This window comes from Aethalodelphis obliquidens, unplaced genomic scaffold, assembly GCF_003676395.1.
Source record: "Aethalodelphis obliquidens isolate GAN/ISIS:26980383/991018 unplaced genomic scaffold, ASM367639v1 scaffold5, whole genome shotgun sequence".
Taxonomy (NCBI): domain Eukaryota; kingdom Metazoa; phylum Chordata; class Mammalia; order Artiodactyla; family Delphinidae; genus Aethalodelphis; species Aethalodelphis obliquidens.
The window spans coordinates 3,054,539-3,082,524 of record NW_020837949.1 but is presented as its reverse complement, the minus strand read 5'-3'; the positions used below and the strand labels follow the sequence as shown (position 1 = coordinate 3,082,524).

General features: G+C 47.5%; 1 protein-coding gene across 1 annotated transcript in view; it reads left to right on the top strand.

The window, feature by feature from the left end:
* The window catches only part of DPP6 (dipeptidyl peptidase like 6), a 772,535-nt gene that overhangs the window by 679,279 nt on the left and 65,270 nt on the right, over nucleotides 1–27,986 (top strand). The window contains exons 13-16 of the mRNA XM_027101408.1: nucleotides 2,326–2,433; nucleotides 4,419–4,510; nucleotides 5,178–5,225; nucleotides 6,884–7,002. Of these exons, the coding sequence (XP_026957209.1) occupies nucleotides 2,326–2,433; nucleotides 4,419–4,510; nucleotides 5,178–5,225; nucleotides 6,884–7,002 (367 nt within the window). The remainder of the gene's footprint in view (nucleotides 1–2,325; nucleotides 2,434–4,418; nucleotides 4,511–5,177; nucleotides 5,226–6,883; nucleotides 7,003–27,986) is intronic.

Sequence of the window (27,986 nt, the reverse complement as noted above, 5' to 3'; positions counted from 1 at the left end):
AATACTCTGGAGAAATAGGTAGCCCCTCCCCCACACACACACACCATCACTGCTGCTGTGACCTTCAAAGTCGGTCCTGGGGCAGGTCCACTAGGGGCCCTGCAGGCCCGAGGCCATTTGGGGTGGAACCCAGGACCCATCTTTGTGTTTGAAGAGTTACTCCTGCAGGTCAATTTCTGACACTCTTTCTTCTTTAACCAGAATTTTGGTTTTGTGATTTCAAAATTCAGGCAGGGAGGTTGACCGGATGAATGTATCTGAACCATAGAAAGAATGGGCAGAAAGTCTACAAACAGCTCACAGAAAGTCTTTCACCAATAAAAAGGACTCGTTCTTCATAGATCTGCTCAATTGGAGGTGGAGAAACCAGGCAGGGCCTGGTAGGATAAATGCCCTGTTACCCAGAGGGCTAGAAACGCTTCTCCTCAAATCCAGGAAAGTCAGAACCAGGATTAAAATCCAGGTCTCCTAGTCAAAAGTCATTGTACTTTTTCACTAAATATACATTTACTACATGAGAAACCAAGTCTCAGAGAGGTTCAAAGGCTGGTCCTTCACCTGCCGGCTGTGGAATGTTCCCAGGATCAATGTAAAGATGACGTTGCAATGCCTGAGTCCTTCTCAGTGTAAAAGCAATGTTTCAGGCCTGAATTAATTATTTATTACATTTACTCATAGTATTTTTCTCTGCCAAAAGTACAGACGTTTCCCCAGAAAACGGAAGCAGTATTGCGGTATCCATCCTGAAGTTGGCAAATAAAAGTACATTTAAAAAGCCAGATTTACTGCTGATTTTTCCATTTCCTCTATTTTTAAATACCATACTTCCAGCACTAAATAGAAAAATAAATATTTGCAGATTAAAGGTTTCATTTTACTGCAGATATTCATGAAGATTAAATGTCACTTTAATCACATGTTGGTTTATTTCTCTGGGCGTATCATATTTGCATGTATTCATTCACTGCAGGGAAATGAGTTTTCCTCGTGCCAGCTGGGGTTTATTTACCATTTGTTCTCATTCACGTTAGCGTGGAGCTCCTTGAATCAGAAAATGTGTATCGTAGCCACAACTAATTGGTGTTCACGGATGGAAACTTTCAAGCTGGAGCTTCCTAGAGGCTGAGACGCCAATCCCTCTTGCCTATTAAGGCGACAGCCAACCCACAGGGGGTGGCTGGGGGCTGCGTGGTGGCTTCTCAGCTTGGGGGGTGAGGGCCAGGCCAAGATGCAGCAACATGCTACAGGCGCTGGCTGTGAATGCAGCCTGGAATTCTTCCCCCCAGGGAAAACTGGGAACGCTGATTTTGTTCCCAGGGAACAGTGACAGTAGATCCAGGCAGACACGTGCCATCTAGTAAGTGCCCGTGTGGAACTTCCTTCTCGTTAGAAGCCGCGTAATATGCACAGTGAGTCCCTGGGAATAGCGTGTGCTCTCACCTCCGTCGTAGAATGTGCAGAATCTGTCCTTGTCTGCTGGGGGTTTCTTTCTTTTCTCTTGTCTCCTTGGTGGGCTCTTCAGTATGAGGTGGATTTTATTAAATAAAAGAACAAAAGACAGGATGGAAAGACTAGAATTCATTTTTAGGCAAAATCAGGTTTGTGATTGTTCAGAATTACGATAGATGGTAAACACCCCTGGTGATATAAATGAACTTATTTACAAAACAGAAATAGACTCACAGACATAGAAAACAAACTTATGGTTACCAGAGGAGATAGCGTGGTTGGGGGGGAGATAAATTAGAGATTTGGGATTAATATACACACACTACTATGTATAAAATAAATAAACAACAAGGATCTGCTGTATAGCACAGGGAACTGTCTTGTAATAACCTATAATGGAAGAGAATCTGAAAAAAAATATATATATATAACTGAATCACTTTACTGTACGCCTGAAGCTAACACAACATTGTAAATCAACTATGTTTCAGTTTTTAAAAATGGTTTAAAAAAAAATGCCCCTGGAGAATTTTGCAGGGGCCACAGGTAAGCGGGGAGCCCAGCCCTGCACTTTTTTAGTGCTGAGTTCCTGTTTGGCTTGGTGAGCTGGGTGTCCTGTGAACCAGGGGACGCCTGTGTGTCCGCCTCTGCTTAGGCAGTTGCCTCTGAATTCCTCTGAATTTCTCATTATTTTCTTAGGAAACTGAAGGCTTGACTCGTGATTCCCAAGGAGAGAAAAGGCCCCACACAGCCTTTAGCCTTTCAACTGCATCTCTCATTGGCAATTACATGGAAAGTGTATCTCAAAATGTAGTTTATCCTGGTTCAACTCCTTCAAAACAGTCTGTAGACTTAATTGATGGCTTTCGTCCGCAGAATGAAGAGCCAGTGTTCTCCAAGGACGGCCGGAAGTTCTTCTTTGTCCGAGCGATCCCGCAGGGGGGGCAGGGGAAGTTCTACCACATCATGGTGTCCTCCTCCCAGGTAAGCTCCCTAGTTTCCTGCTCTGCTGGGGGATGCCCTGGGGGCCTTCCCCCCGCCTCAGCAGGGGAGCTAAGTGCTCCCTGGGGGAAGCCGGGCCCTGAAACTGGAAGGCGGGTCCCCACGTGGGGACGGACGGGGCCTTCACGAGCCAGCCGTCCTGACTGGGCAGGGGTGGCGTTCGTGCCTCTTGTAATGCTCAAAAATACGAATGACACTTCTGACGATATCAGAGGACACTGGGTGCATTGCTGGGTCTGAGCACAGGACACGTGTGTGTAGACCGCTTTGTCAGTCCGCCCACATTGGCCTTTCCTCCCTCTTCTGGGTCCTGGGGGCCGGGCACAGTGTCCTCGTGGCCCCAGGGCATCCCACCTCCACGGTCAGCCAGATGCACTGCCGTTCCCTATGCTGCAGCCACAGGATAAGAGCAGAGCATCGCTGAGCAGGGAATGTGGGAGCTGAATATAGGTGCGTTTGGAAAGAGCAGACAGCCTGGCGAATGCCACCTCCTGCAGAGCGGGCACCCCTGCCCCCTCCCCACGGGGTGGGACCCCGGAGCTGCACTCAGGGAACCCTGCCCTTAGGAGGAAGGTGAGGGGCTGCGGGCCTCCCATCAGCACTGCCCTCGGCCTCAGTCAGTGGGGCTTCCATGTTGAAGCAGAGTCTAAGGAGATCAGGGCATGTGAATAAAATTTTATTTTTAAAAAAGTTATCAAAAATATTCTGTGGATATAAAGTAGAAGATTTATACTCATGGCATGCCCCAGAAGGCGATCTCCAAAGCAGAATTCCCAGAGCGCCCCACACGGAGCAGCTCTGATAGAACAGGAACGGAAGCTCGGCTGTGGCTCCAGGACAGGGACCACTTTGACTCAGAGACTCAGATACGGATGTTTTCGTTTTCAAGCCACTTACTGCATGGCTTCCAGAACGTCTGCAGACGGGCTGACATCCAGCTCTTACTCCTAAGGCCTGGGCGCTGTGGCCCCGGATTCCTGGCTTCTCATTTGGGATCACTTCAGTCAAGACTTAAAATGCTGGGGTGTTCCCTTCAGCCCATCTCGGACTCACCCCTGTGACCAGCATGGGCTGAGGACCCGTTAGTCATCCAGCAGGGGCAGGGCCCCCCCCTCCGGGGGGCGCCTCCCCAGGAGCCCCTCGGCCCCCACTGCCCTCCGGAACCCCGGGCAGCCCACTTCTCCCGCCTCGTCCTGCCCGCACAGGCTCTCCCTTCTCCCGAGGCCATTTCTGGGGTCCCCGTGCCCCACAGTGTGAGCCTCGGGCCCCGTGCCTGATTTAACAGCATTCGCGTTGCACCCATGCCCGGGGCACCCGCCCTTGGAACAGCCGGCCTGTGGCTCATACCTCAGCATCTCACAGCCCGTTCCTGTTGGGATGGTCACGTCTTTCTCCTTCTGTTGTGATGTGTTGTCGTAACTGTTCTGCTCTGGGAGGCACTTAGGGAGAGACAGTGTGTGTGCAAACGCACAACACGCAATAAACGGTTTCAAGCCATCCTTGTGAAGAACGGGGGAGAATGACGAAGACCCGGGGGGGTTTCTTCCTCCCTCCCTCCCTCATCCCTCCCTTCCTTCCTTCTTTCCTACCTTCCCTCCCTCCCATCGTTTCTTTATTCTTTCTCTGTTTCCTTGCCATGTCTCATCCACTCCTCCATATTTCTCTTTCCTCCCTCCTCGTCCCCCTGTGATACTGACCTGCTGATCAGATTTACAGGTGGTGAAGGAACAGTGTCAGCAGCGTGTGAAGCACTGACGCTTAAGACACGGAGCTCACGGTGGGAGTTGCTGCTGGTCTGGGTGCTGGTTGATCGCAGGGCAGCCACGGGCGCTGCCCCTCCAGGCGGGCACTCAGAGAAGGGGCGGGGCTGCGGCCCGAGGGTGGTCAGCCTGTGTATGAGGGCCCCGGGCCGAGACGCGAGGCTAGGCCCAGCCCCACCCCCACCCCGTGTCCCATCTGTGTTCCAGCCTAACAGCAGCAACGACAACATCCAGTCCATCACCTCCGGGGACTGGGACGTGACCAAGATCCTGGCCTACGACGAGACGCGGAGTAAGATGTGAGTGCGCGTGCGGGGCCGCCTCTCTGTGTTCTCCTCCCCTCACACGGTGCTCAGCACTCTCCCTCTTGGGCAGCGCCCCGAGGCCCTAGTTTCTTCACGAAAGTGCGCCCTCAGATTCCCGCCCGACCACCCCACGTCCCACGTCTCGAGGTCCCCGTGAGGACGTCGGGCCTGCAGCCAGTCCTGTGGCTGAGACGGTGGCTGTGCGGGGTGGCTGAGCCTTTGCTGGTTCCAGGCGGGACTCAAGGGCGCTGTGAGCCCAGTGCGTCGCGAGCCTGGCCTCGTTCAGGACAGCCGCTCCTGTCCTGGTGCAGGTTCACTGCTTTCCCCGCTTCTCAGAGAAGTAGGGCCAAGGCTGAAAGAGGTCAGGTGCCTTCCTCCAGACTGTGCGGTCAGTGGCAGGAAGAGCTAGGGTTCAGCTCAGGCAGTGGGGGAGTCCCCGCGGGAGCCAGGGTTCCCACGCAGGGGTCCCGGGCGGGCACGGGCCGCCGAGTCACGGGATCAGCCTTTGCGTCCAGCGTGGAGCTGGCCCCGGGCGGGAACGTTCTCTCTGTGGACCCTGAGCAGCGCGTCCTCAGGGAGGTCTGCGGAGGCTGAGCCTGGCGCGCAGAAACACACCTGCCCCGCAGCCAGCTAACTGCCGTGCGCCTGCTGGTCTTTGCAGCTACTTCCTCAGCACGGAGGACCTGCCGAGGAGACGCCAGCTGTACAGGTGCGTCCCCCGACCCCCGCGCACGGCGGTCTCCCGCCAGAGGCTTCGCGTTCCAGAGTCACACCGTCAGCAGTACACGGGGGGCGGCAGAGAGAGGCGCCAGCACACGTGACGCAGGCTGGGGAGAAATAACCGAAGGTGCTGAGGCCCCCACATTGGAGGCATTGTCGTAGTTTTCTGCTTTTGCCAGACTGAGTCTCTCCCTCGGGAGACGTCTGACAGCCTTTCCTTTCACCTTAGTCGAAGCTGAACTTGGAAGGATCACTCTTGGCCGGAGTTTCACAGGAGGGAACTGGGGTTTGGGAATGTACGGGTGGACTGGGGTGGGGTCAGTCCTACTGCCCTGGCCTCCTCCACGTGGGTGCTGGCTGAGTTCCGCAGTCTCGAAGGGGGCGGAGCAGGGCTGGCCTCTGCATCCTGCAGAGGACAAGGTGTTCTCCAGGGTCCATCCGCCTTCAGCATAAACCTCGTGGCCTGCCCCCCGCCCCAGTTCCCGTTCTCACCAGGGAGAACTTGTGCTTCTGAAGTGGGGTTCTCCCGAGGAGCCTTCTGCCAGTAAAGTGGAGGAGGGCGTGAGGCACTGTCGCCTCCACCGCTTTGCTCTCCAGACGGGAAGGAGGGAGCAGCTGGTTCCTGCCCCACGCACGAGGGCCACCTAAGAGGACGCTACTGCGTTGTGGCCCTCGTGGCCTGGACGGAGCCGATGCCAGTCTCCCCTCCCCCACCGCCGGGAGTCGGGGAAGCCCCATCGGGTGCACGGCCGCCTGCCTATCCGCCGGCCCCTGTGCTGACAGTAAGGGCTGCACTAGGGAGAGAGGCACTGCCTTTCGGAGGCAGAGGAAACTCCGGCAAATCCACGCCGTCACAGGTCTGCTCCTCTCTGTGGACGGCTCATCTCTGCTTGTCTACCAGGATAATCCCACCAGTCCCGTCACCAACTTAGCCAAGGCGATGGAGGCCGGCCGCCTGCGCTTCCTCTGACCTGTCCTGTCTCCTGTGAAGTGTCTTCACTCTTGTAGACCGCTTTCACGTTAGCAGCCTTCCCATGCCACACACTCAGACCTGGACTTCTTCCAGGTTTATTGGAAGATGCCTCGGTATCTTATAGCTTCTGGAAACACGTTAGGCCTTCTTGATGTGAAACTGTGCTTGACCAGAGCGGTCCTGGGTGACACCTGAAGGGGTGAGAAGCGCCCTCGGCACCTCCTCACCGGCCGTGGCAGCAGCCGGAGCCCCCCACCGCTGCTGTTTCTGGAGCCCCTGCCCTGTCCTGTCCCGGCGGCAGGTGCTCTGAGGGGAGTGAAAGATCCAGAACACGTAGCTTCTGTTCCTAAAGTGCTAGTCGCCTGCTCAGAGGGATGAGGCACTAGAAATAATACCCCACACCCGACACTCCCATCAGGACACGCCTGGGCCTGCATGACTCCCAGGAAGCAGCCATGCTGAGCGCTCCTGGCGGGTTGGGGGTGGGCAGCCCTTAGGACGGCCCTGTGGGAGGGTGACAGCAGAGCCAGCACTCGAGGCGTGCCAGCAGGGAGACAGGTGGGAGGATGGTCCCCAGATGACCGCGCGGGAGAGAAGCCAGCATGCTGGGCGCAGGGGCTGGAGCCGAGGGTCTCGCCCCTGGTGACAGCCCTGCCCGCTCCCTGTCCCTGCAGTGCTAACACGGTGGGCAGCTTCAACAGGCAGTGCCTGTCCTGCGACCTGGTGGACAACTGCGCCTACTTCAGCGCCTCTTTCAGCCCCAGCGCCGACTTCTTCCTGCTCAAGTGCGAAGGTGAGTTCTGCCACCGAGTGACACCTCTTTCTAAGGCGCCCCTGGGACCCGGCAGGAGCTCCGAGATCCCGGGACAGGTAGGGCCGCCTAGCCGGGGACGTCGGCGCTCGCAGGAGCACCCTTCCTGCATCACCTCTGCCAGGTGTGTTACTGGTATTTTACATCTTATAAAGGGTTGCAGCTTACCAGAGTGCTTTCTACATGCTGTGCCGGTTAACCCCAAAGTTCACCTACATTTTCCTTAAAAAAATGTGTATCTTACACGTTGATGGACATAGGCCATCTGTAAAGGTGGTAAAACAATTTCAGAAATTCTTCAGCATGTGTAAGGATTGAGATAATATAAAAGAAGATTTAGACAGGAAAAAATTCTTTTCCTGCCACCGAATTCATGGATGATTTATTCCAAACTTTAGAAAGTTCTTAATCACACCAGTCAGCATATACAAAATAGTAGACCAAGTCCCATCGTGGACACAAAGAAATACCTTTGCATCTTGTCCTCATGTCTTGAAAAGATAGGAGCCCATGGAAAGGTGAGAAATAATAAATTTGGTTGTAGCGAAATACATCTCAGAGAAGAGCTTGATCTACTGAGATCATCTCCAGGGGTGAGAGTACACCACGGGCAGAGACAGGCCGACACCGGGAACGACTGAAGAATCTTTATCAGACTGCCTTTGATAGCCTTTGATAGCCACTCAGTAGCTCGGGACCTCAGCCTCTTTTTATCAGCGTTGTCATCCAAAATCTCAGCCCCTCCTCACCAAGCTCAGTCCCAGACATTCTCCTAGGATAATGTGATGGGAGAGAATTGTGTGTTGGGGGGTCGGGGTGGTTCTGAAATGCAACAGTAGCCCCCAGTCCCCTTGAAGCTGATCTTACCAGACTCCTCCTTTGCCAGCAAGACCTGTTGCCCCAGGGCACGACCTTCATGATATTACACGTTGGGGAAGTGCAGAGGTGTATAGAGCTCAGAGATTGGGAACTGTGGTGAGCAGACCCGCTAGGGGAAAGAGACAGCAGCCTGACAGGAGCTGCAGGGTCAGAAATCTGAAGTCTTACCTGTTGAAGGAGGAGGTGGCTTTACAGTGCAGAAGGTCGTGATAAGATACTGAAGGGGAAATTGAAGTCAATCTAAAGAAGAACTTTAGAACGTCCTAGAAAGAATGGTTGGGTGGGAAAGGTGACAGAACCTCCCTCAAGGAAGGTCTCTAAACAAGGGCAGACATCACGTACCAGAAATAGGTTTAAATAGGTTTAAATATGAGGCAGAGAGTAAGCTGGGGGCCTCAAGGTCCGTGCTGTAACTGGCCGAGGCGGTCGCGATTTGGATCTCGTTCTTGGGTTCTTACTAACGTTCACTAGTATTTGCTCCATCGTCATCTTTCACAGAACCCAGCCTCTTATCTATCAACAGATTCTTTCTCTGCTTCCCTTAGCTCCTGCTAAGCTCTGCAGGGTCTTCTCACTCCAGAGTTTAGTGGGAATGGCCTCGTTCTGAGGATGGCAGCCTTCTGTTGTCCAGTTTCCACAGACTCTAGCCCAGGGTTGAAGTTGAAAGGTTCTTCCAGGACATCTGTGGCCCTGGGTTCAGGCAGGGAAGCTCCCATGTCCGTGCGGTGGATGTAAAAATGGCGCCCGTGTTGGGAGGCCACTTGGGCATTGTGCGTGGGGATCACTGAACAGTCGTTCATGTGCAGGTTTCCCGTCCTGCAAGCGTCCCATCCTGGGGGAGATAACATTTCTTTCTATGTTTGTGTCCCAGCCAGTCTGAGGACATTTTCTCTTTATAAAGCTGCTTGTATTGTGTGGTCTTGGATATTTTGTGTGAAGAGATAGGTCCTCAGTTGTCACTGTGAAGGAAAACAGAAGCAGAGGACACGTACGGCCACATCCCAGGTCACAGACATGACTCAGCCCCTGAGACCACCGTGATCTCAGCTTCAGAAGGATGGGGCGCCCCTCCCCAAAAATGCCTGGGTCCACTAGTAACGGAACAGATTCATGGAATTTGCAGGATAGGAGACCTCAGAGACCATCTGATCTGATCTCCATCCCCTGCTCCATTTTATTAAGAAACTTAACTCTTAATTGATCATGGAGTTGCCACCTCAGGATTTTCTGAATCATTTAAAACCTATTTAAAGATTTAGCCTAGGGCTTCCCTGGTGGTGCAGTGGTTGAGAGTCCGCCTGTTGTTGCAGGGGACACGGGTTCATGCCCCGGTCCAGGAAGATCCCATGTGCCGCAGAGCGGCTGGGCCCGTGGGCCATGGCTGCTGAGGCTGCGCGTCCGGAGCCTGTGCTCCGCAACGGGAGGGGCCACGGCAGGGAGAGGCCCGCGTACCGCAAAAAAAAAAAAAAAAGATTTAGCCTGTTGCCTCTTAAGATAAATGTAAACTAGCCCTCTTTCCTACAAAACTGCTTTTTAAAATTTTTTCTATTAGTAACCTATTTTCTGGCTAATGTAACTTGTATGCCCAAATCAACCTTTCCCCTAAAACCTAATCAAAACCTGATTTTTAAAAAGGGATTTTCTAAAAAGACGTAAATTTACAAAGACCACAGAATGGATGAGGTGACTGAAGCAGCCAACTTTACGGTTTACGGCTGCGGCCTGGACACAGTTACAGCAGTAAGTGCCTTAGTGCACCCTGAATTCAAATCCTGCTCCTGCGGTGAGAGCTGAGCGGACACCCAGTTCACACCGTAGGCACTGGGGGGAACAGCCGCTGGGGATGCGAGAGTGGGTTTAATGACATTTCAAAGGAGAAGTGATTACACACCCGGTTGGATTGCTTGGGGTGTTTTGTTGGTGAAGAAGCCTTGAGGAAAGCTTCAGATAAAGGTGTGGGTAGGGTCAGAATGTGAAACGCAGCCCAGAGGGGCAAAAATGCAAGTGAGAAGAGAAGTGAGAAACGGCAGAGGTCGTCGTGTGGAGGGGTCTTTGCAGCCTGCGAATCGCGGTCACTTCGTGGATGCATGCATGTAAGAGGCCGATTTACGATCCAAAAAGAGTTTTATTTTCCCACATTTCTCAGTAGATATAAACGTAGACCCCAGTGTGTAGCTCACAGCAACATTTATTAAACTCCATGTCCCCTCCTGTTTATTTCTCTCACGTCCCAAAGCTGCTCTGAGACCGTTGAAAGCCTTGGACCACCGTTTCACTTTTCCTCCTCCTGCAGGACTTTATCGTGGGTATTAACCTGGCCTCTCAGATGCAGCCAGAATAACAGCAACAACAAGAATCCCTCCTTTTTAGGCTGAGGGAAAATGTAGGGGCAACTGGACGATTCTCTGTGGTCAGTTAGGGAAAGGAAAATCTGTGAGTGCTCCCGCACTCAAAATTGTTTGGCCTGTCATGAAGGGAACTACAGATATTCGGCTTGGGCAGAGATTATGGTCAAAGGATTTAATAACTAGGGCAAGGTGGACCCCAACCAGCTGAAACAGAGGCCCAATCAGAGCAGACGCAGGCCCACAGCACATTAGGACATAAGGGCTAGGTATCATAGCAGATGTGAAATTGTGACAGCCCCATATAAACTTAGTCCTTCTTCCTCCTTCCCGTGGACCTTCTATTATGATCATTTCTGGTAGGTTTATCTGATGTGGATCTGTCCCCTTAGCTTACACTGTACTGCTCAGTGTTGTAACGTCGTCATAGTGGATTATAGCTCATCAACTGCTTGCAGTCGGTACTTCTGTTTAATTAGACCTCTGGTGTATTGTTTTTCTCTTAATATCCAGTTGCTCTGCTATAGTATGTCTTGTCCTTCCTCATCACTGTAGCGTTTCATTTAGTCTTATCATCATGTACTTTCTTCTCTAATTTTTCATTAACATTTCTTCTGTGGTTTCTCAAAGCTTGCCACTTTTATATTTTTTTATAATTTTCAAGTTCATAATTTTTATTAAGTATGCGACCACTTAAAAATACATACATTATTTTTATACCTTTGCACACTGCTAGATTAAACATAGATTAAAATAGAATATAGGTAAGTAAAGACTCGGAAATGTTTGTAATGCTCATATCCACTCATTACGTAGCCAGATCCCATCTATCTGTGTCAATATTTGTATCTAAATGGCATGGGTTTTAGGTGATCACCAGATACTTGCATAAGAGACACGTGTAAACCATATTCAGTAAAACCTCGTGGAAACTCACTTACCTATTTAATATAGAGGTTTAGGTTCCTTTCCAGATCTCTGGGGTCTGGCAGTGAAGCCAGCTGCATCCAAAAGATTGTATTATGACATAACATTTTATAATGAAATCACAGCTATTCTGGGATATACCAGTAAGCCGTTGTTTACATGCCTAGTTGGTCTCAATGACCGTGGGAGATGGGTAACAGAACTACCTAATATTTGTCCAGCTTCTTGCGATTTGAAAAGTGCATTCTTACGGTATAATACTTGACGTTCATATTCCCGTTTTGTTTTTGAAGCTTTGAAATGCATTTTTTTTTTTTTGGAGTACCGTTGATTTACAATGTTGTGTTAGTTTCAGGTGTACAGCAAAGTGAATCCATTCTTTTTCAGATTCTTTACAAAACAGAAACAGACTCACAGATCTCGAAATCAAACTTACGGTTACCAGAGGGGGAACGTGGGGGGAAGTGATAAATTAGGAGATTGGGATGAACATATACACAGTACTTTACCTAAAATAGATAACTAACAGGGAACTTTACTGAATATTCTGTGATAACATATTCCCATTTCTGACACCTTGCAATTTTTACTCTTATCACAAACAGACCTCCTTAGAGTTCCCTAAACTCAGTGTTCCCCAGTTCCATGCTTTTGTCTCTGCCTGATGAACTCCCGTACATCTTCCAAGGTTCCTCTCAGGCAAGGGTTGATTTTTATCCCCTCCCAGGAGGGTTGAACTGGCAGCGGTGAGCTCGCCCGGGCAGCGTGGATGTGACTGTGGGTTCACCCTGAGACCGGTGCCTGGGACGGACGCTTGACTCCTCAGCTGTTGGGGTTGCCTGCGTCAGGGGCCTGGGACCCGCACCCTCCAGTCCTGGAAAAGCCCAATCTTATCGCTAAAGAGAAATGCACTCACCTTCTGTGTGAGTTTCCTGGGGCTGCTGCGACTGCATGGCCTGAAGCAACAGAAAGTGATTCTCTCACAGCCCTGGAGGTGGAGTCTGAAAGCGGATTGTGGGCTGCGGGGCCTCCCCCATCCTAGCGGCAACCCCTCCCTGCGCCTGCCTCCAGACCCTCTCCTCACAAGGACACCAGTCACGGGGCCCCCGAACCCCGAGCGGCCTCCTCTTAACTTGGTCACATTTACAAATAATTGGTTACAGTTTCTTCCAAGTAGGGTCTTGTCCACAGGCGCTGGGGGTTAGGACTTCACCACATCTTTGTGGGGACACAACTCAACTCACAGCGACTCCCCCCACCTGAGACCCATATCACCTTCTCAAATAAGAGAGGACAGAAAACTATTGCTGTTCTTCTCGGGGACACAGAACCAAGGGCAGCCATGGTAGGCTGTGTGCCAGAGACCATTCTTAACGCTTTTACCACGTTCCAGAAGGGAGGAGAGGGTCCCCTGGAAAGTAGTGGGTGCAGACGGTGTCTTTGCAAGGCAAGTCTGACATGTTAGAGGAGGAAGACGGCTCCAGTGTCCGTTTCCTCCAGGAAGTCTTCTTCCAGGTCATCGCGCGAAATAAATGCTCACGTTTCATGGAGCTGTGAAAAGTGGTTGGCTTTTCTCCTCCCCAAGTAAACTCGACCCTGAACAACTGAGTCAGAGCACGTGAACTCACGAGTTTTCATGATCACAGCCTCTGTGTAGAGAAGTGGACTTTCCTCTTCAGACTGAAGCCCAGGAACACGATTCATTTCCCTATAGGTTTGTCAGGAGGACTCCACCATCCCTGTTTCTGGGAAACATCTAAACACCACCAGGAAAACGGGCCCCGTGTGTGAATCAGGCGTGTGCAGCTTCATCCGAAACATTTTTTGTATTTTTTGTATTTTTAAAAATAAATAAATGAACATCGTTTTCTTGGAACAAACGAGAGAACTAGAACATTTCCTTCCCATTCTGAGTGAGGAAACGACCTGCAGTGGTGACTCGTGCTGCAGACTGAGCCTCCCCTCCCCCTGTGAAACCCTGATGTAGCAGCTGCTCTTAAGGTCACCGCGTCAGCGGCCTAGTTTATCAAGACAGTCTTCTCCATCCTGAAGTCGAATTGAAACAGAATAGGACCCAAGCTGATAATAAAGTGAACGACTGTGTCCCGATTACTGCCCTTACTGTTAAGTTCTCCCGGGGGCCTCTACCATTGCCAGGTTTGCTGCCATCAAGAAACATGGAAAAGATGGTGACGGGGGCAATGAAGTCAGAGTCCCAAGGCCTGGGCTGGACTCAGGGCTCCGCCTCTTACTGGCTCTGTGACTCGGGCGTGACAGGTAAGCTTGCTGAATGCTCCGTTTCCTCATCTGGAAAATCGGGGGATAACCGCTCCCATGAGGTCAGGAGGATTAACCAAGAGAATGCGCGTAAGAGCTTAGCCTGGTGTCTGATGCACAGCAGATGCCTAATAAATGTTGGCTAATGTGATCACAGCTGTCATCACCACCATCATCACCTTAGCAATCAGTTAAGAATGTCTTAGATATTTACTGGCTACTAACTCAGGATCCAGGGGGTGGGGCTGAGGCTACAGAGGGTTAGCTTCCACGAAATTAAGTCACATCCCTTACTTAGTGCCTCCAAATGACCAGACTCCCTCATCCCTCACAAGGTGGAGCTGGGAGCCCTGGGTCTGCGCTTACCCTAGCAGGGTAGAAAGTTCCAGAAGGGAGCATGGCTGCCGCAGTCTCAGAGCATTAACCAACCATCGGGTAGGCGTGGCAGTGAAGCGACTGGTGACTTCAGGGGTGGCTCTGCCTAAGGGGCCTCCACAGCTGGGTCTTGGCAGTGTTAGGAAGTAACCACATTTTCCCCTTTTCTTTGATATTTCCTCTTTCCGTGCCATGTCCCCTCTCTGCCTTTACTCCTTCAGACACCCAGTGCTGCCAGCTGCCCCGGCCGCATCCTGCCCTTGGGAACCATAATTAAGTGGGAAAATGCACACGGCTGTGCGTCTGCGCCACGTGAGTGCACCTGGAGTCTTGTTCCTAAGGGAGCAGCGGAGAAGGCCGGGTGGAAAATCAGAGTCAGTCTCGCAGCCCAGCTCCCCTTGCCCGGAAGCTGCTGGCCGTGGCACAGTGGATGAGAAGGATTCAGAGGCCAGGTCAAGGTTCGGTGAGAAAGAGTGTCGTCAACAATGGATGCGTCACATGTGCCTCGTGCAGCAGTGAGGGGCGAGGGATGCCCACGTGCCATGCACCTGTCACGTGTGGTGTCATCCCCTGAAAGAAGTGAGTACGCCCCTCATGAGGAAACTCTGACGTGGGACATATTTGGAGGTTGAGGTCCATCCTGAGCTCACCTTGTCCTACAGAATGAAGTAAAGCACATTTTCGTACAGGGCGCTACCGTCTTAAAGCATTGTGGTCGGGGAGGTGAAAGAGACAACACATCATTTCAGAGAACAGAAATGTGCATTTGTGAAGGAACAGTCGTGGAGACCCCGTGACTGGAAGGAACAGAAGTGGCTACAATCCTGACACCACCACAGAAGGTCTCCCGAGGGAAGGCTGCTGCCCAAAACTCCCGATTGAAGGACAACTCTGTCTGTCGTGCATCTTTTGGATGGGGGAAAAGAAAGACCCAGATCCCTCCAAAGAGACCTGGGGTAACACTGGTTCACACTCACTCCTACAGTGTACAGCTAAGCAGGTGTCCCCTATGTCCTGACCCAACGTAGGAATTATATATGCTGCTTCTGTTCAGGTTAATTCAAATCACTCATCCAACTATAAATGAGGAGCCTTAAAGCTAAATAATAATAATAACATAATGCTAACGATACATAGCATTTATCATTATAAAGAATAAAATAAATAATGTCAATAATAAATGCTCTGCATCATTGAGGAAAGTGTGTTAATTAGCTTCAAACATGTAGGCTGATAGCAAGTCTCAACAGGATGTGAAAGGGGAAAACAAATGGTTTGCTTCTGTAAACTACCTAATCCTCTAGACATCTCTTAATCCAAGTTTCCAAGGCATTAACCTGGGCTGCCCTTTTTAACTGTGGGTTTGTGAAGGTGAATGTTTGGAACTGGGTTTGAAACTCCTTGGGGCATTGCTTGTGTGTCTGAGAGTGACACCAACTGTTCGATCTCTCAAACATTTGGAGCTACTTCCTTTGAGGTTGCAGGTTCCAAGAACAAGGAGAGGGATTCTCGAGGCAGGTGATCTCACGAGCATCATTACACAGGTGCTTTGGAAGACGCTGGACTCATCAGTAGACGCTGCCAGCCCCCAAGCATACCCTCCGTAGGAGCCCTCTTGCTCCCTGATAACAGCCAAAGGAACAGAACTTCTCACTTGCCCAGGTAGCACTTCCCTGTCACCCAGCAAGTGTCTGAACTGGGCTGGTGCCTGATGCCAGCAAACTTTTCTGCAAAATGGAGGTCATATCCTGATAGTGCACTGCTTGAAATGTCCATGACAAATAGATACTGTTCTTTGACGCAGCAGCAGTGCCCCTGGACCCATGCACTGCTCTCCTTCTGCACCCTGACTCTAGGTGGTAACAGCCCTTACTCGCCAGTCTGCCTTCAGGGCCTCCCTCTGACCAGTCCACTTCCCTCCCAAGTACCAGACCCTAAAGATTATTTCTCTGCCGAATGTCTTCCTGGGCACATACATTTTTCTCTCTTTTCTAAGTAAAATGGTAGAAGAAACATAACAGTAAAAAATAAATGACTCCCCTGGGCCACCAAAAAGGAGACCATCAATGGAACAGGACATGGAAGGATTTTTGAAAAGTAAATATAAATGGACCACATTGAAAATGGAAGCCAACGACTAGGAAATGTGGCATGATTGGTGAAAGACACGGTAACCAAAACATTAAAAATAAAGTTTGTTTTCCCAGAATTCAGATCGGAGGCGACAGAGGATGGGAGCTGAAGGTCGTCCTGGGCTAAGATAGCCTCATTTACGGGGCTGAGAGGGGATGCCCGGCCCCTGCTCCAACAGCTGTGGGCTAACATATTTGCCCTGGACAGTTAAAGAGGCGCTTGGCCGTGGGGGTCTCCCGGAGTGGACACTGGCCGGAGCAGGAAGTGGGGCTGTGCCTTGAGTGGCCTCAAAGACAAGGAGCCCAAGCACTAAGGACGGTGGCTAACTGCTGCCTCTGCCCACCCCCAGGACCTGGCATCACTGGCCCCCCACCCACCATCAGGACCCGGCATCACTGGGCCCCTGCCCACCCCTGGGATCCGGCATCAGCACTGTAGCGTCTGTGACCACCACGAGGGGGTGCACTCCTGAACAGGATCCTCCCCGCCACATGGCAGCAGCCAACCAGAGATCACTGAGACACAAATGTGAAAGGGAGGCCTCAGACTGAACATCAGAAACAGAGACCCCAGGAGAAGCATTCGCACGATCACTTCTATTTACTGCTGTAAGTCTCACTGGAAATGTCCTCAGAGAGTTCCTAGAAGGTGCCACGTTGATAATCCAAAAACAGGCCACTGGCAAAAAAGTAGACAGACTGCTGGAGATTTAACAAAATGTTTACCAAGGTATTTTTTTTAAGTTTCGAAAGAAGAACTGAGTTGATGGCGTAAGCATGTGCCCCGGTTTCCCCAACAAGAGCCTGAGATGATGCCTCCTGAAGACCAGTGGAGGCCATGTCACTGTTGTTAGTGCCCCTCCCTTCACTCTCAGAAATGTCCCTGTTTGGGCAAAATTATTAGCAGAACACCATCAAACAGTAACCTGGAAACTCCAGCAGAAGGATTTCCCAGAAGGCCTTTTCTTTCACACATCTCCTAAAGGGTTACTCTCCGAAATAAGTACCTGTGTTGATCTTATGGGCTGTGCATCAAGTCCATAAGACTGTGTTGGCTGCCAGAAAGCTTAGAGAGAAATTTATAGCCCATGTGGGTAGGTCTTTGAAGAACACGTTTGTTATTCTAGCTGTTTCCTGGATTTCTCTCTGTCTCTTTTTTCTTGTCTTTATTTTTACATTGTTCTGCTTTTCTCATCCACTCTTTTTATGCTTGTTTTTATCTATGCGTTTATATCTTTCCTATCTGCCTTAAATCCTGTTTGTCTCAGGACCCAGGGCAGATGGACAGAAAGTAGGTGAAAGGGGAGTGATTGACCAGTTGAGTGGCAGATGGAAACATCAAATGGCTCCTTCAGATAGTATCCAAGGCTGTCCTCGGCCTGGCCCCACCGTACTTACCCCACCTGTAGAGCACTGTTCCTGGGTTAGAGCATTTCAAACACTTGGCAGCACAACCAGTTTCCAAGTGAAATGGTAAAGGAACTAATACAAAACAGATACAAAAGATGTCTTATTAGCATTAAAAGTTCAGAAGTATAGCATGTGCTTTTCAGTTGAATCAAAGAAGGCAATAAGACTATTTTGATGAATACAAAATGTGCATAATATAAGTTAGGGAATGCAGGTAAAAGTTACAGCCTTTCATTAATAACCTTCAACATCCATGAAATTAACCAAACCTTCAGAACCACTGCTGCCCTTCTTTTAGGGCCACTGTTGGAATAAATGGCTTAGGTTTTTCTGTTATGTCAATACCTATAAAGCTCTCTACCTAAACCGTCGAGGCCTGTTAAATATCTTACACAACTTCCAAGGTCCAACCCGTGAACTTCCTCTAATCACACCCTCTCCCTCCTTGGGGCTCTGAGAGCATTTTTTGCCTCTCTCATCTTTTGTATCTTCTACCCCTCACCTCTAGGTGCCAAGCTCACCAAGGCAGGGCCTGTTTGATTGGCATCTGCACAGCAACTTTGTATTCCCCACCACTTTGATCCCAGTTTCTAGAACATTGCCTGCACACAGCGGGTCCTCAACAAATAAGTATTAATAGTTTTTGAAGGGATGAATAAAATCGACCTCAAAATGCTACACTTTGGGGCCAATATAGACTGAGCTTAAAGTCACAGTTGTACCTTAGAACTTCCTAGAAAAGAAGCTAATTCACATGCCCTTGTAGGTGCCATAAATGCTACCTCACGTGATCTAGAAAAACCAAAATATTCTTTGAAACATTATCTCCTGCCATCACACACGCATACTTTTCTGTATGCTTACAATATGCAGAACACTATGAACACTGATTTAATTTTTTTAGACAGAAATGTTGTAAACGAAGAAAGATGGTCAAAATCAAAAAAAAATAATGTAATATGCCATTTAAAATCATATGTTTAGGAGATTGGCCTAAATGAATTTTCTAACTGAATATAGACCTTCTGGCAGACTTGACATGTTTCTTCTCTTTTGCTTCAGAGGGAAGCCCTGGGGCCTGTGGATAAAGTTCAGGGAACAATGTTTCAACTTCATATAAAGAAAAATCCAGAAGGGTTAGGAGCATCATGATGTGGTTGTAACTGTAGGTGTGACGTATGTACACACGGTGACCATTGAAACTTCCTTCCCAGGAGTTCTCTAGGTGGAAACTAGCTAACCAGTAAGAGATATCTCAGGAGGGTCCCTGTGGCTTTTGGGGACGAGATGATCTAGGATCCTTGCCCTAGTAGGAATCTCTGGTTGTTCTTTTCCGATGCCGACCCAATAGAGCAATTTTAGGGACCATCCCAGGATCCAGGCAGATTTGACACCTTCTCCAGACACCTGGGGTCTCTGGCCACATACAGTGGTGCTTATTTGAATAATGAAAAACTGAACACATTGAGAGATCCTAACATACATTCTAAGTCATCACCAAATCTGTTGGGTCAGTGAAGTCAGAATGTAGTATTTGGCTAGATGTACTGGGTTGCCTTTTTTGGAAGCATGATGGTGGCCAGGTAAGGGGGTGTGGTGTCTCTTTCACAGACCCTCCAGTAGCCAGTGAGCCCTGGCCGTCTACAGTAAGCTGTACTCTGCTGCCTTTGCCTCAGTTCACAATGCCTTAGGTAGGACTTGACTGCTCTTTCATTGTGGCAGAGCCTGATTTCATAATCTGGATCACTTTTCAAAAAGGACACTTGGAAAATACCAATTTTGGTTTTCCACTTAGTGGTTACTGATGAAAATTTAGTTTTTTAGATGCATGTAAGGGAGCATTTCTTCTGGACTAAAGGAATCCTCTTCTTAAACAAACACTGCTGGCATATTTTGATCAACAGTAAAACATCCATCCATGTCCTCTACCCATGTTTGAATAGTAGGTGACTTTTTGTTAAAACGAGGGAACATTATCTTATTGCCTAGCACAAATGAATTACAAGAATTAGATTGGAAATGTCTAGCTAGCTCTTAACAAAAGTTTCCATTTTAGACAAGGAGACATAAAAAGAACTGATCCCAAACTTATTGATGCTAATGGAGAAGAAAAGGAATAAGGGAAAACCAGATGCTTCTGTAGCCAGGCATGTCTTCTTCTCCCAAACCTCGCTGTTTAAGAGAACGTGGGCAAACGCAAGGCTTAGTGGGGAAGGAAGGGATGTGAATGAGTGAACCCCACTTCGTGTATTATAATGGGGAGCACAGGGGGGACACAGACGAGAACAGACACTGCTCGGCCCCAGTCAGTTGTCCCCTTTCAGAAACTGTTATCTTCCGGTATTTCAACCCAAGTTCAGAATCCATATTTTTATATAAACATCTGATTTCTAAATGTTGGAAACCAACTAAAATTTGAAACAGTTTCCTTTTGGCTAAATAAAACATTTGCAGGCCACGTCTGGCCCACAGGTCGCCAGTTTGTGGTGTCCTGGTAGTGATGCACTGGATTGTCACAGGTAACTTCTTGTTTCGTGGTCCCGCTTATAAGCTGCCCACTTGGTTACCATGAAATAACCAAAGCTTAAGTAGGCAGAGGGAGCTGTGACAGAGGTGGAAATGTTTCAGTCTCAAGGATCCATCCCTGGACACTCATGAATCCACATACTTTTTGTGTGTGCGATTATGGAACTTAGCTTTTTTTTTTCTTCTTCTTTTTTAACAACTTTATTGGACTATAATTGCTTTACAGTGGTGTGTAAGTTTCTGCTTTATAACAAAGTGAATCAGTTATACATATACACATGTTCCCATATCTCTTCCCTCCTGCGTCTCCCTCCCTCCCACCCTCCCTATCCCACCTCTCTAGGTGGTCACAAACCACCAAGCTGATCTCCCTGTGCTATGCGGCTGCTTCCCACTAGCTATCCACTTTACGCTTGGTAGTGTATATATGTCCATGCCTCTCTCTCACCTCCTCACAGCCTACCCCTCCCCCTCCCCATATCCTCAAGTCCATGCTCTAATAGGTCTGTGTTTTTATTTCCATCTTACCACTAGGTTCTTCATGACCTTTTTTTTTTTCTTAGATTTCATATATATGTGTTAGCATACGGTATTTGTTTCAGACTTACTTCGCTTTGTATGACAGACTCTAGGTCCATCCACCTCACCACAAATAACTCAATTTTGTTTCTTTATATGGCTGAGTAATATTCCATTGTATATATGATATGTGCCACATCTTCTTTATCCATTCATCTGTTGATGGACACTTAAGTTGCTTCCATGCCCTGGCTATTGTAAATAGAGCTGCAGTGAACATTTTGGTACATGACTCTTTTTGAATTTTGGTTTTCTCAGGGTATATGCCCAGTAGTGGGGTTGCTGGGTCATATGGTAGTTCTATTTGTAGTTTTTTAAGGAACCTCCATACTGTTCTCCATAGTGGCTGAACCAATTCACATTCCCACCAACAGTGCAAGAATGTTCCCTTTTCTCCACACCCTCTCCAGCATTTATTGTTTCTAGATTTTTTGATGATGGCCATTCTGACGGGTGTGAGATGATATCTCATTGTAGTATTGATTTGCATTTCTCTAACGATTAATGATGTTCAGCATTCTTTCATGTGTTTGTTGGCAATGTGTATTTCTTCTTTGGAGAAATGTCTATTTAGGTCTTCTGCACATTTTTGGATTGGGTTGTTTGTTTTTTTGTTATTGAGCTGCATGAGCTTCTTGTAAATTTTGGAGATTAATCCTTTCTCAGTTGCTTCATTTGCAAATATTTTCTCCCATTCTGAGGGTTGTCTTTTGGTCTTGTTTATGGTTTCCTTTGCTGTCCAAAAGCATTTAAGTTTCATTAGGTCCCATTTGTTTATTTTTGTTTTTATTTCCATTACTCTAGGAGGTGGGTCAAAAAGGATCTTGCTGTGATTTATGTCATAGAGTGTTCTGCCTATGTTTTCCTCTAAGAGTTTGATAGTGTCTGGCCTTACATTTAGGTCTTTAATCCATTTTGAGTTTATTTTTGTGTATGGTGTTAGGGAGTGTTCTAATTTCATACTTTTACATGTACCTGTCCAGTTTTCCCAGCACCACTTATTGAAGAGGCTGTCTTTTCTCTACTGTACATTCTTGCCTCCTTTATCAAAGATAAGGTGACCATATGTGCGTGGGTTTATCTCTGGGCTTTCTATCCTGTTCCATTGATCTATCTTTCTGTTTTTGTGCCAGTACCATACTGTCTTGATTACTGTAGCTTTGTAGTGTAGTCTGAAGTCAGGGACCCTGATTCCTCCACCTCCATTTTTCGTTCTCAAGATTGCTTTGGCTATACGGGGTCTTTTGTGTTTCCATACAAATTATGAAATCTTTTGTTCTAGTTCTGTGAGAAATGCTAGTAGTAGTTTGATAGGGATTGCATTGAATCTGTAGATTGCTTTGGGTAGTAGAGTCATTTTCATAATGTTGATTCTTCCAATCCAAGAACATGGTATATCTCTCCATCTATTTGTATCATCTTTAATTTCTTTCATCAGTGTCTTATAATTTTCTGCATACAGATCTTTTGTCTCCTTAGGTAGGTTTATTCCTAAGTATTTTATTCTTTTTGTTGCAATGGTAAATGGGAGTGTTTTCTTAATTTCACTTTCAGATTTTTCATCATTAGTGTATAGGAATGCCAGAGATTTCTGTGCATTAAGTTTGTATACTGCTACTTTACCGAATTCATTGATTAGCTCTAGTAGTTTTCTGGTAGCATCTTTGGGATTCTCTATGTATAGTATCTTGTCATCTGCAAACAGTGACAGCTTTACTTCTTCTTTTCCAATTTGGATTCCTTTTATTTCCTTTTCTCTGATTGCTGTGGTTAGAATTTCCAAAACTATGTTGAATAAGAGTGGTGAGAGTGGGCAACCTTGTCTTTTTCCTGATCTTAGTGGAAATGGTTTCAGTTTTTCACCATTGAGGATGATGTTGGCTGTGGGTTTGTCATACATGGCCTTTATTATGTTGAGGAAAGTTCCCTCTATGCCTACTTTCTGCAGGGTTTTAATCATAAATGGGTGTTGAATTTTGTCAAAAGCTTTCTCTGCATCTGTTGAGATGATCATATGGTTTTTCTCCTTCAATTTGTTAATATGGTTTATCACATTGATTGATTTGTGTATATTGAAAAATCCTTGCATTCCTGGAATAAACCCCACTTGATCATGGTGTATGATCCTTTTAATGTGCTGTTGGATTCTGTTTGCTTTTTTTTTTGGTGAGGATTTTTGCATCTATGTTCGTCAGTGATATTGACCTGTAGTTTTCTTTCTTTGTGACATCTTTGTCTGGGTTTGGTATCAGGGTGATGGTGGCCTTGTAGAATGAGTTTGGGAGTGTTCCTCCCTCTACTATATTTTGGAAGAGTTTGAGAAGGTTAGATGTTAGCTCTTCTCTAAATGTTTGATAGAATTCGCCTGTGAAGCCATCTGGTCCTGGGCTTTTGTTTGTTGGAAGATTTTTAATCACAGTCTCAATTTCAGTGCTTGTGATAGGTCTGTTCATATTTTCTATTTCTTCCTGTTTCAGTCTTGGCAGGTTGTGCATTTCTAAGAATTTGTCCATTTCTTCCAGGTTGTCCATTGTATTGGCATAGAGTTGCTTGCAGTAATCTCTTATGATCTTTTGTATTTCTGCAGTGTCAGTTGTTACTTCTCCTTTTTCATTTCTAATTCTGTTGATTTGAGTCTTCTCCTTTTTTTTTTTTTTTTGAGGAGTCTGGCTAATGGTTTATCAATTTTGTTTATCTTCTCAAAGAACAAGCTTTTAGTTTTATTGATCTTTGCTATTGTTTCCTTCATTTCTGTTTCATTTATTTCTGTTCCAATCTTTATTTCTTTCCTTCTGCTAACTTCGGGGTTTTTTGTTCTTCTTTCTCTAATTGCTTTAGGTGCAAGGTTAGGTTGTTTATTCGAGGTGTTTCCTGTTTCTTAAGGTGGGCTTGTATTGCTATAAACTTCCCTCTTAGAGCTGCTTTTGCTGCATCCTATAGGTTTTGGGCCGTCGTGTCTCCATGGTCTTTTGTTTCTACGTATTTTTTGATTTCCTCTTTGATTTCTTCAGTGATCACTTCGTTATTAAGTAGTGTATTGTTTAGCCTCCATGTGTTTGTATTTTTTACAGATCTTTTCCTGTCATTGATATCTAGTCTCATAGCGTTGTGGTCGGAAAAGATACTTGATACGACGATTTCAATTTTCTTAAATTTACCAAGGCTAGATTTGTGACCCAAGATATGATCTATCCTGGAGAATGTTCCACGAGCACTTGAAAAAAATGTGTATTGTGTTGTTTTTGGATGGAATGTCCTATAAATATTAATTAAGTCCATCTTGTTTAATGTATCATTTAAAGCTTGTGTTTCCTTATTTATTTTCATTTTGGATGATCTGTCCATTGGTGAAAGTGGGGTGTTAAAGTCCCCTACTATGAATGTGTTACTGTCGATTTCCCCTTTTACGGCTGTTAGCATTTGCCTTATGTATTGAGGTGCTCCTATGTTGGATGCATAAGTATTTATAATTGTTATATCTTCTTCTTGGGTCGATCCCTTGATCATTATGTAGTATCCTTCTTTGTCTCTTGTAATAGTCTTTATTTTAAAGTCTATTTTGTCTGATATGAGAATTGCTACTCCAACTTTCTTTTGATTTCCATTTGCATGGAATATCTTTTTCCATCCCCTCACTTTCAGTCTGTATGTGTCCTTAGGTCTGAAGTGGGTCTCTTGTGGACAGCATATATATGGGTCTTGTTTTTGTATCCATTCAGCCAATCTGTGTCTTTTGGTGGGAGCATTTAATCCATTTACTTTTAAGGTAATTATCGATATGTATGTTCCTATTCCCATTTTCTTAATTGTTTTGGGTTTGTTATTGTAGGTCTTTTCCTTCTCTTGTGTTTCTTGCCTAGAGAAGTTCCTTTAGCATTTGTTGTAAAGCTGTTTGGTGGTGCTGAACTCTCTAAGCTTTTGCTTGTCTGTAAAGGTTTTAATTTCTCCATCAAATCTGAATGAGATCCTTGCTGGGTAGAGTAATCTTGGTTGTAGGTTTTTCTCCTTCATCACTTTAAATATGTCCTGCCACTCCCTCTGGCTCGCAGAGTTTCTGCTGAAAGATCAGCTGTTAACCTTATGGGGATTCCCTTGTGTTTTATTTGTTGTTTTTCCCTTGCTGCTTTTAATATGTTTTCTTTGTATATAATTTTTGACAGTTTGATTAATACGTGTCTTGGCGTGTTTCTCCTTGGATTTATCCTGTATGGGACTCTCTGTGCTTCCTGGACTTGATTAACTATTTCCTTTCCCATATGAGGGAAGTTTTCAACTATAATCTCTTCAAATATTTTCTCAGTCCCTTTCATTTTCTCTTCTTCTTCTGGAACCCCTATAATTCGAATGTTGGTGCGTTTAATGTTGTCCCAGAGGTCTCTGAGACTGTCCTCAGTTCTTTTCCTCTTTTTTCTGTATTCTGCTCTGCAGTAGTTATTTCCACTATTTTATCTTCCAGGTCACTTATCTGTTCTTCTGCCTCAGTTATTCTGCTATTGATCCCATCTAGAGTATTTTTCATTTCATTTATTGTGTTGTTCATCACTGTTTGTTTCATATTTAGTTCTTCTAGGTCCTTGTTAAATGTTTCTTGCATTTTGTCTATTGTATTTCCAAGATTTTGGATCATCTTTAGTATCATTATTCTGAATTCTTTTTCAGGTAGACTGCCTATTTCCTCTTCATTTTTTAGGTCTGGTGGGTTTTTATCTTGCTCCTTCATCTGTGGTGTGTTTTTCTGTCTTCTCATTTTGCTTATCTTACTGTGTTTGGGGTGTCCTTTTCACAGGCTGCAGGTTCATAGTTCCCGTTGTTTTTGGTGTCTGTCCCCAGTGGCTAAGGTTGGCTCAGTGGGTTGTGTAGGTTTCCTGGTGGAGGGGACTAGTGCCTGTGTTCTAGTGGATGAGGCTGGATCTTGTCTTTCTGGTGGGCAGGTTCATGTCTGGTGGTGTGTTTTGGGGTGTCTGTGGCCTTTTTATGATTTTAGGCAGCCTCTGTGCTAATGGGTGGGGTTGTGTTCCTGTCTTGCTAGTTGTTTGGTATAGCGTGTCCAGCACTGTAGCTTGCTGGTTGTTGAGTGGAGCTGGGTCTTGGTGTTGAGAGGGAGATTTTTGCCATTTGATCTTACATGGAGCTGGGAGGTCTCTTGTGGACCAGTGTCCTGAAGTTGGCTCTCCCACCTCAGAGGCACAGCCCTGATGCCTGGCTGGAGCACCAAGAGCCTGTCCTCCACACGGCTCAAAATAAAAGGGAGAAAAAATAGAAGGAAAGAGAGAGAGAAAGAGGATAAAATAAAATAAAGTAAGGTAAAATAAAATAAAGTTATTAAAATTAAAAAAAAATTATTGAAAAAAAAAGTTTTTTAAAAAAAAAAAAAAAAAAAAAAAAACGGACAGTCAGAACCCTAGGACAAATGGTGAAAGCAAAGCTATACAGACAAAATCTCACTCGGAAACATACACATGTGGAGCTTTAATCCACTGCTCCTGAGGCTGCTGGGAGAGAATCCCTTTCTCTTCTTTGTTCTCACAGCTCCCAGGGGCTCAGCTTTGGATGTGGCCCCACCTCTGCGTGTAGGTCGCTGGAGGGCGTGTGTTCTTCGCTCAGACAGGACGGGGTTAAAGGAGCCGCTGATTCGGGGGCTCTGGCTCACTCAGGTCGGGTGGAGGGAGGGGCGCGGATGCGGGGCGGGCCTGCGGCGGCAGAAGCCGGCATGACATTGCAGAAGCCTGAGGCCCGCCGTGCGTTCTCCCGGGTGAGTTTTCCCTGGATCACGGGACCCTGGCAGTGGCGGGATGCACAGGCTCCCCGGAAGGGGGGTGTGGAGAGTGACCTGTGCTCGCACACAGGCCCCTTGGGGGCGGCAGCAGCAGCCTTAGCGTCTCATGCCCGTCTCTGGGGTCCCTGCTGTTAGCCGCGGCTCACGCCCGTCTCTGGAGCTCCTTTAAGCAGCGCTCTTAATCCCCTCTCCTCGTGCACCAGGAAACAAAGAGGGAAGAAAAAGTCTCTTGCCTCTTCGGCAGGTCCAGACTTTTCCCCGGACTCCCTCCCGGCCAGCCGTGGCGCACTAGCCCTCTGCAGGCTGTGTTCATGCCGCCAACCCCAGTCCTCTCCCTGCGCTCCGACCGAAGCCCGAGCCTCAGCTCCCAACCCCGCCCGCCCCGGCGGGGGAGCAGACAAGCCTCTCGGGCTGGTGAGTGCCGGTCGGCACCGATCCTCTGTGCGGGAATCTCTCCGCTTTGCCCCCCGCACCCCTGTGGCTGCGCTCTCCTCCGCAGCCCCGAAGCTCCCCGCTCCGCCACCCGCAGTCTCCACCCGCGAAGGGGCTTCTAGTGTGTGGACACCTTTCCTCCTTCACAGCTCCCTCCCACTGGTGCAGGTGCCGTCCCTATCCTTTTGTCTCTGTTTTTCCTTTTTTCTTTTGCCCTACCCAGGTACGTGGTGGGGGGTTCTTGCCTTTTGGGAGGTACGAGGTCTTCTGCCAGCGTTCAGTAGGTGTTCTGTAGGAGTTGTTCCACGTGGAGATGTACTTCTGATGTATCTGTGGGGAGAAAGGTGATCTCCGCCTCTTACTCTTCCGCCATCTTCTCCAGCAGCCCCCCAGTACTTTTTATTCTCATCTCTAAGAGTATTTTGACTCTGCTTGTAGTTAGTTCCCAGCTATCCAGCACAGTGGAGTAGAGCAGTGGTTATATTAATAAAGTCTTCCCGTTATACCACACATGAATTATCTTCTACGACGTGAGGATATTTACCACTTATTCTGCTAGCTGTAAATTAATCTTTCTTTGATGCTCCAGGAAGATGGTTGGTATTGTCTATGCTTCCTGACAGTGACTTCCACATGGGTTCTTGTGAGGAAGAAAGAATGTTATCACAAAAAGGATGGTGGTGATGGTAACTTCACTTGCCCTGATTCACTGTTGAGGAAACCGGGCACAGAGCTCAGTGACACAGCCAAACCACCAGCTACTTATAGCAGAGTTGGCACCAGACCCCAAACTATCTGACCAAGCCCGTGTCTCTGCCAGTGCCATCCTTCTCCTGGTTAATACAGCAGCTGGTCGTTCAGAGTTCTCTGTGCTCGGTACATTGGACACGGAGAAAGAACAAAAGAAGCAAACCTGAAGACTCACTAAGGAAAAGGTGGAAAAGAAAGATGAAAGTCACACTTGACTCTCATGAGCTCTGCTGTTGTTATGAACCTGAGTTGTCCAGCTTCAAAACACGTGAGACAGTGAAAGAAGACAGTGGTCTGAGCCACTCGTGCTCCCACCAGGAGATTCACATGCTTATAATGAACCAGCCAACACGGCACTGCAGTGAGGAGTGTTCATATGTAAGCACACAGAACTCATAATGTCACATTCAACGTATGTCAGCTCATAATAGTTAAAAGAATGGGAGCCACACAGAATCATGTGAATTGTGGGTGATCCCAATCCTATGCCCTCTGCACTCCATGCATTGCAGGAGTGTAATAAGTATTTGATGACTACAAAGATCTTTATGGATGGAA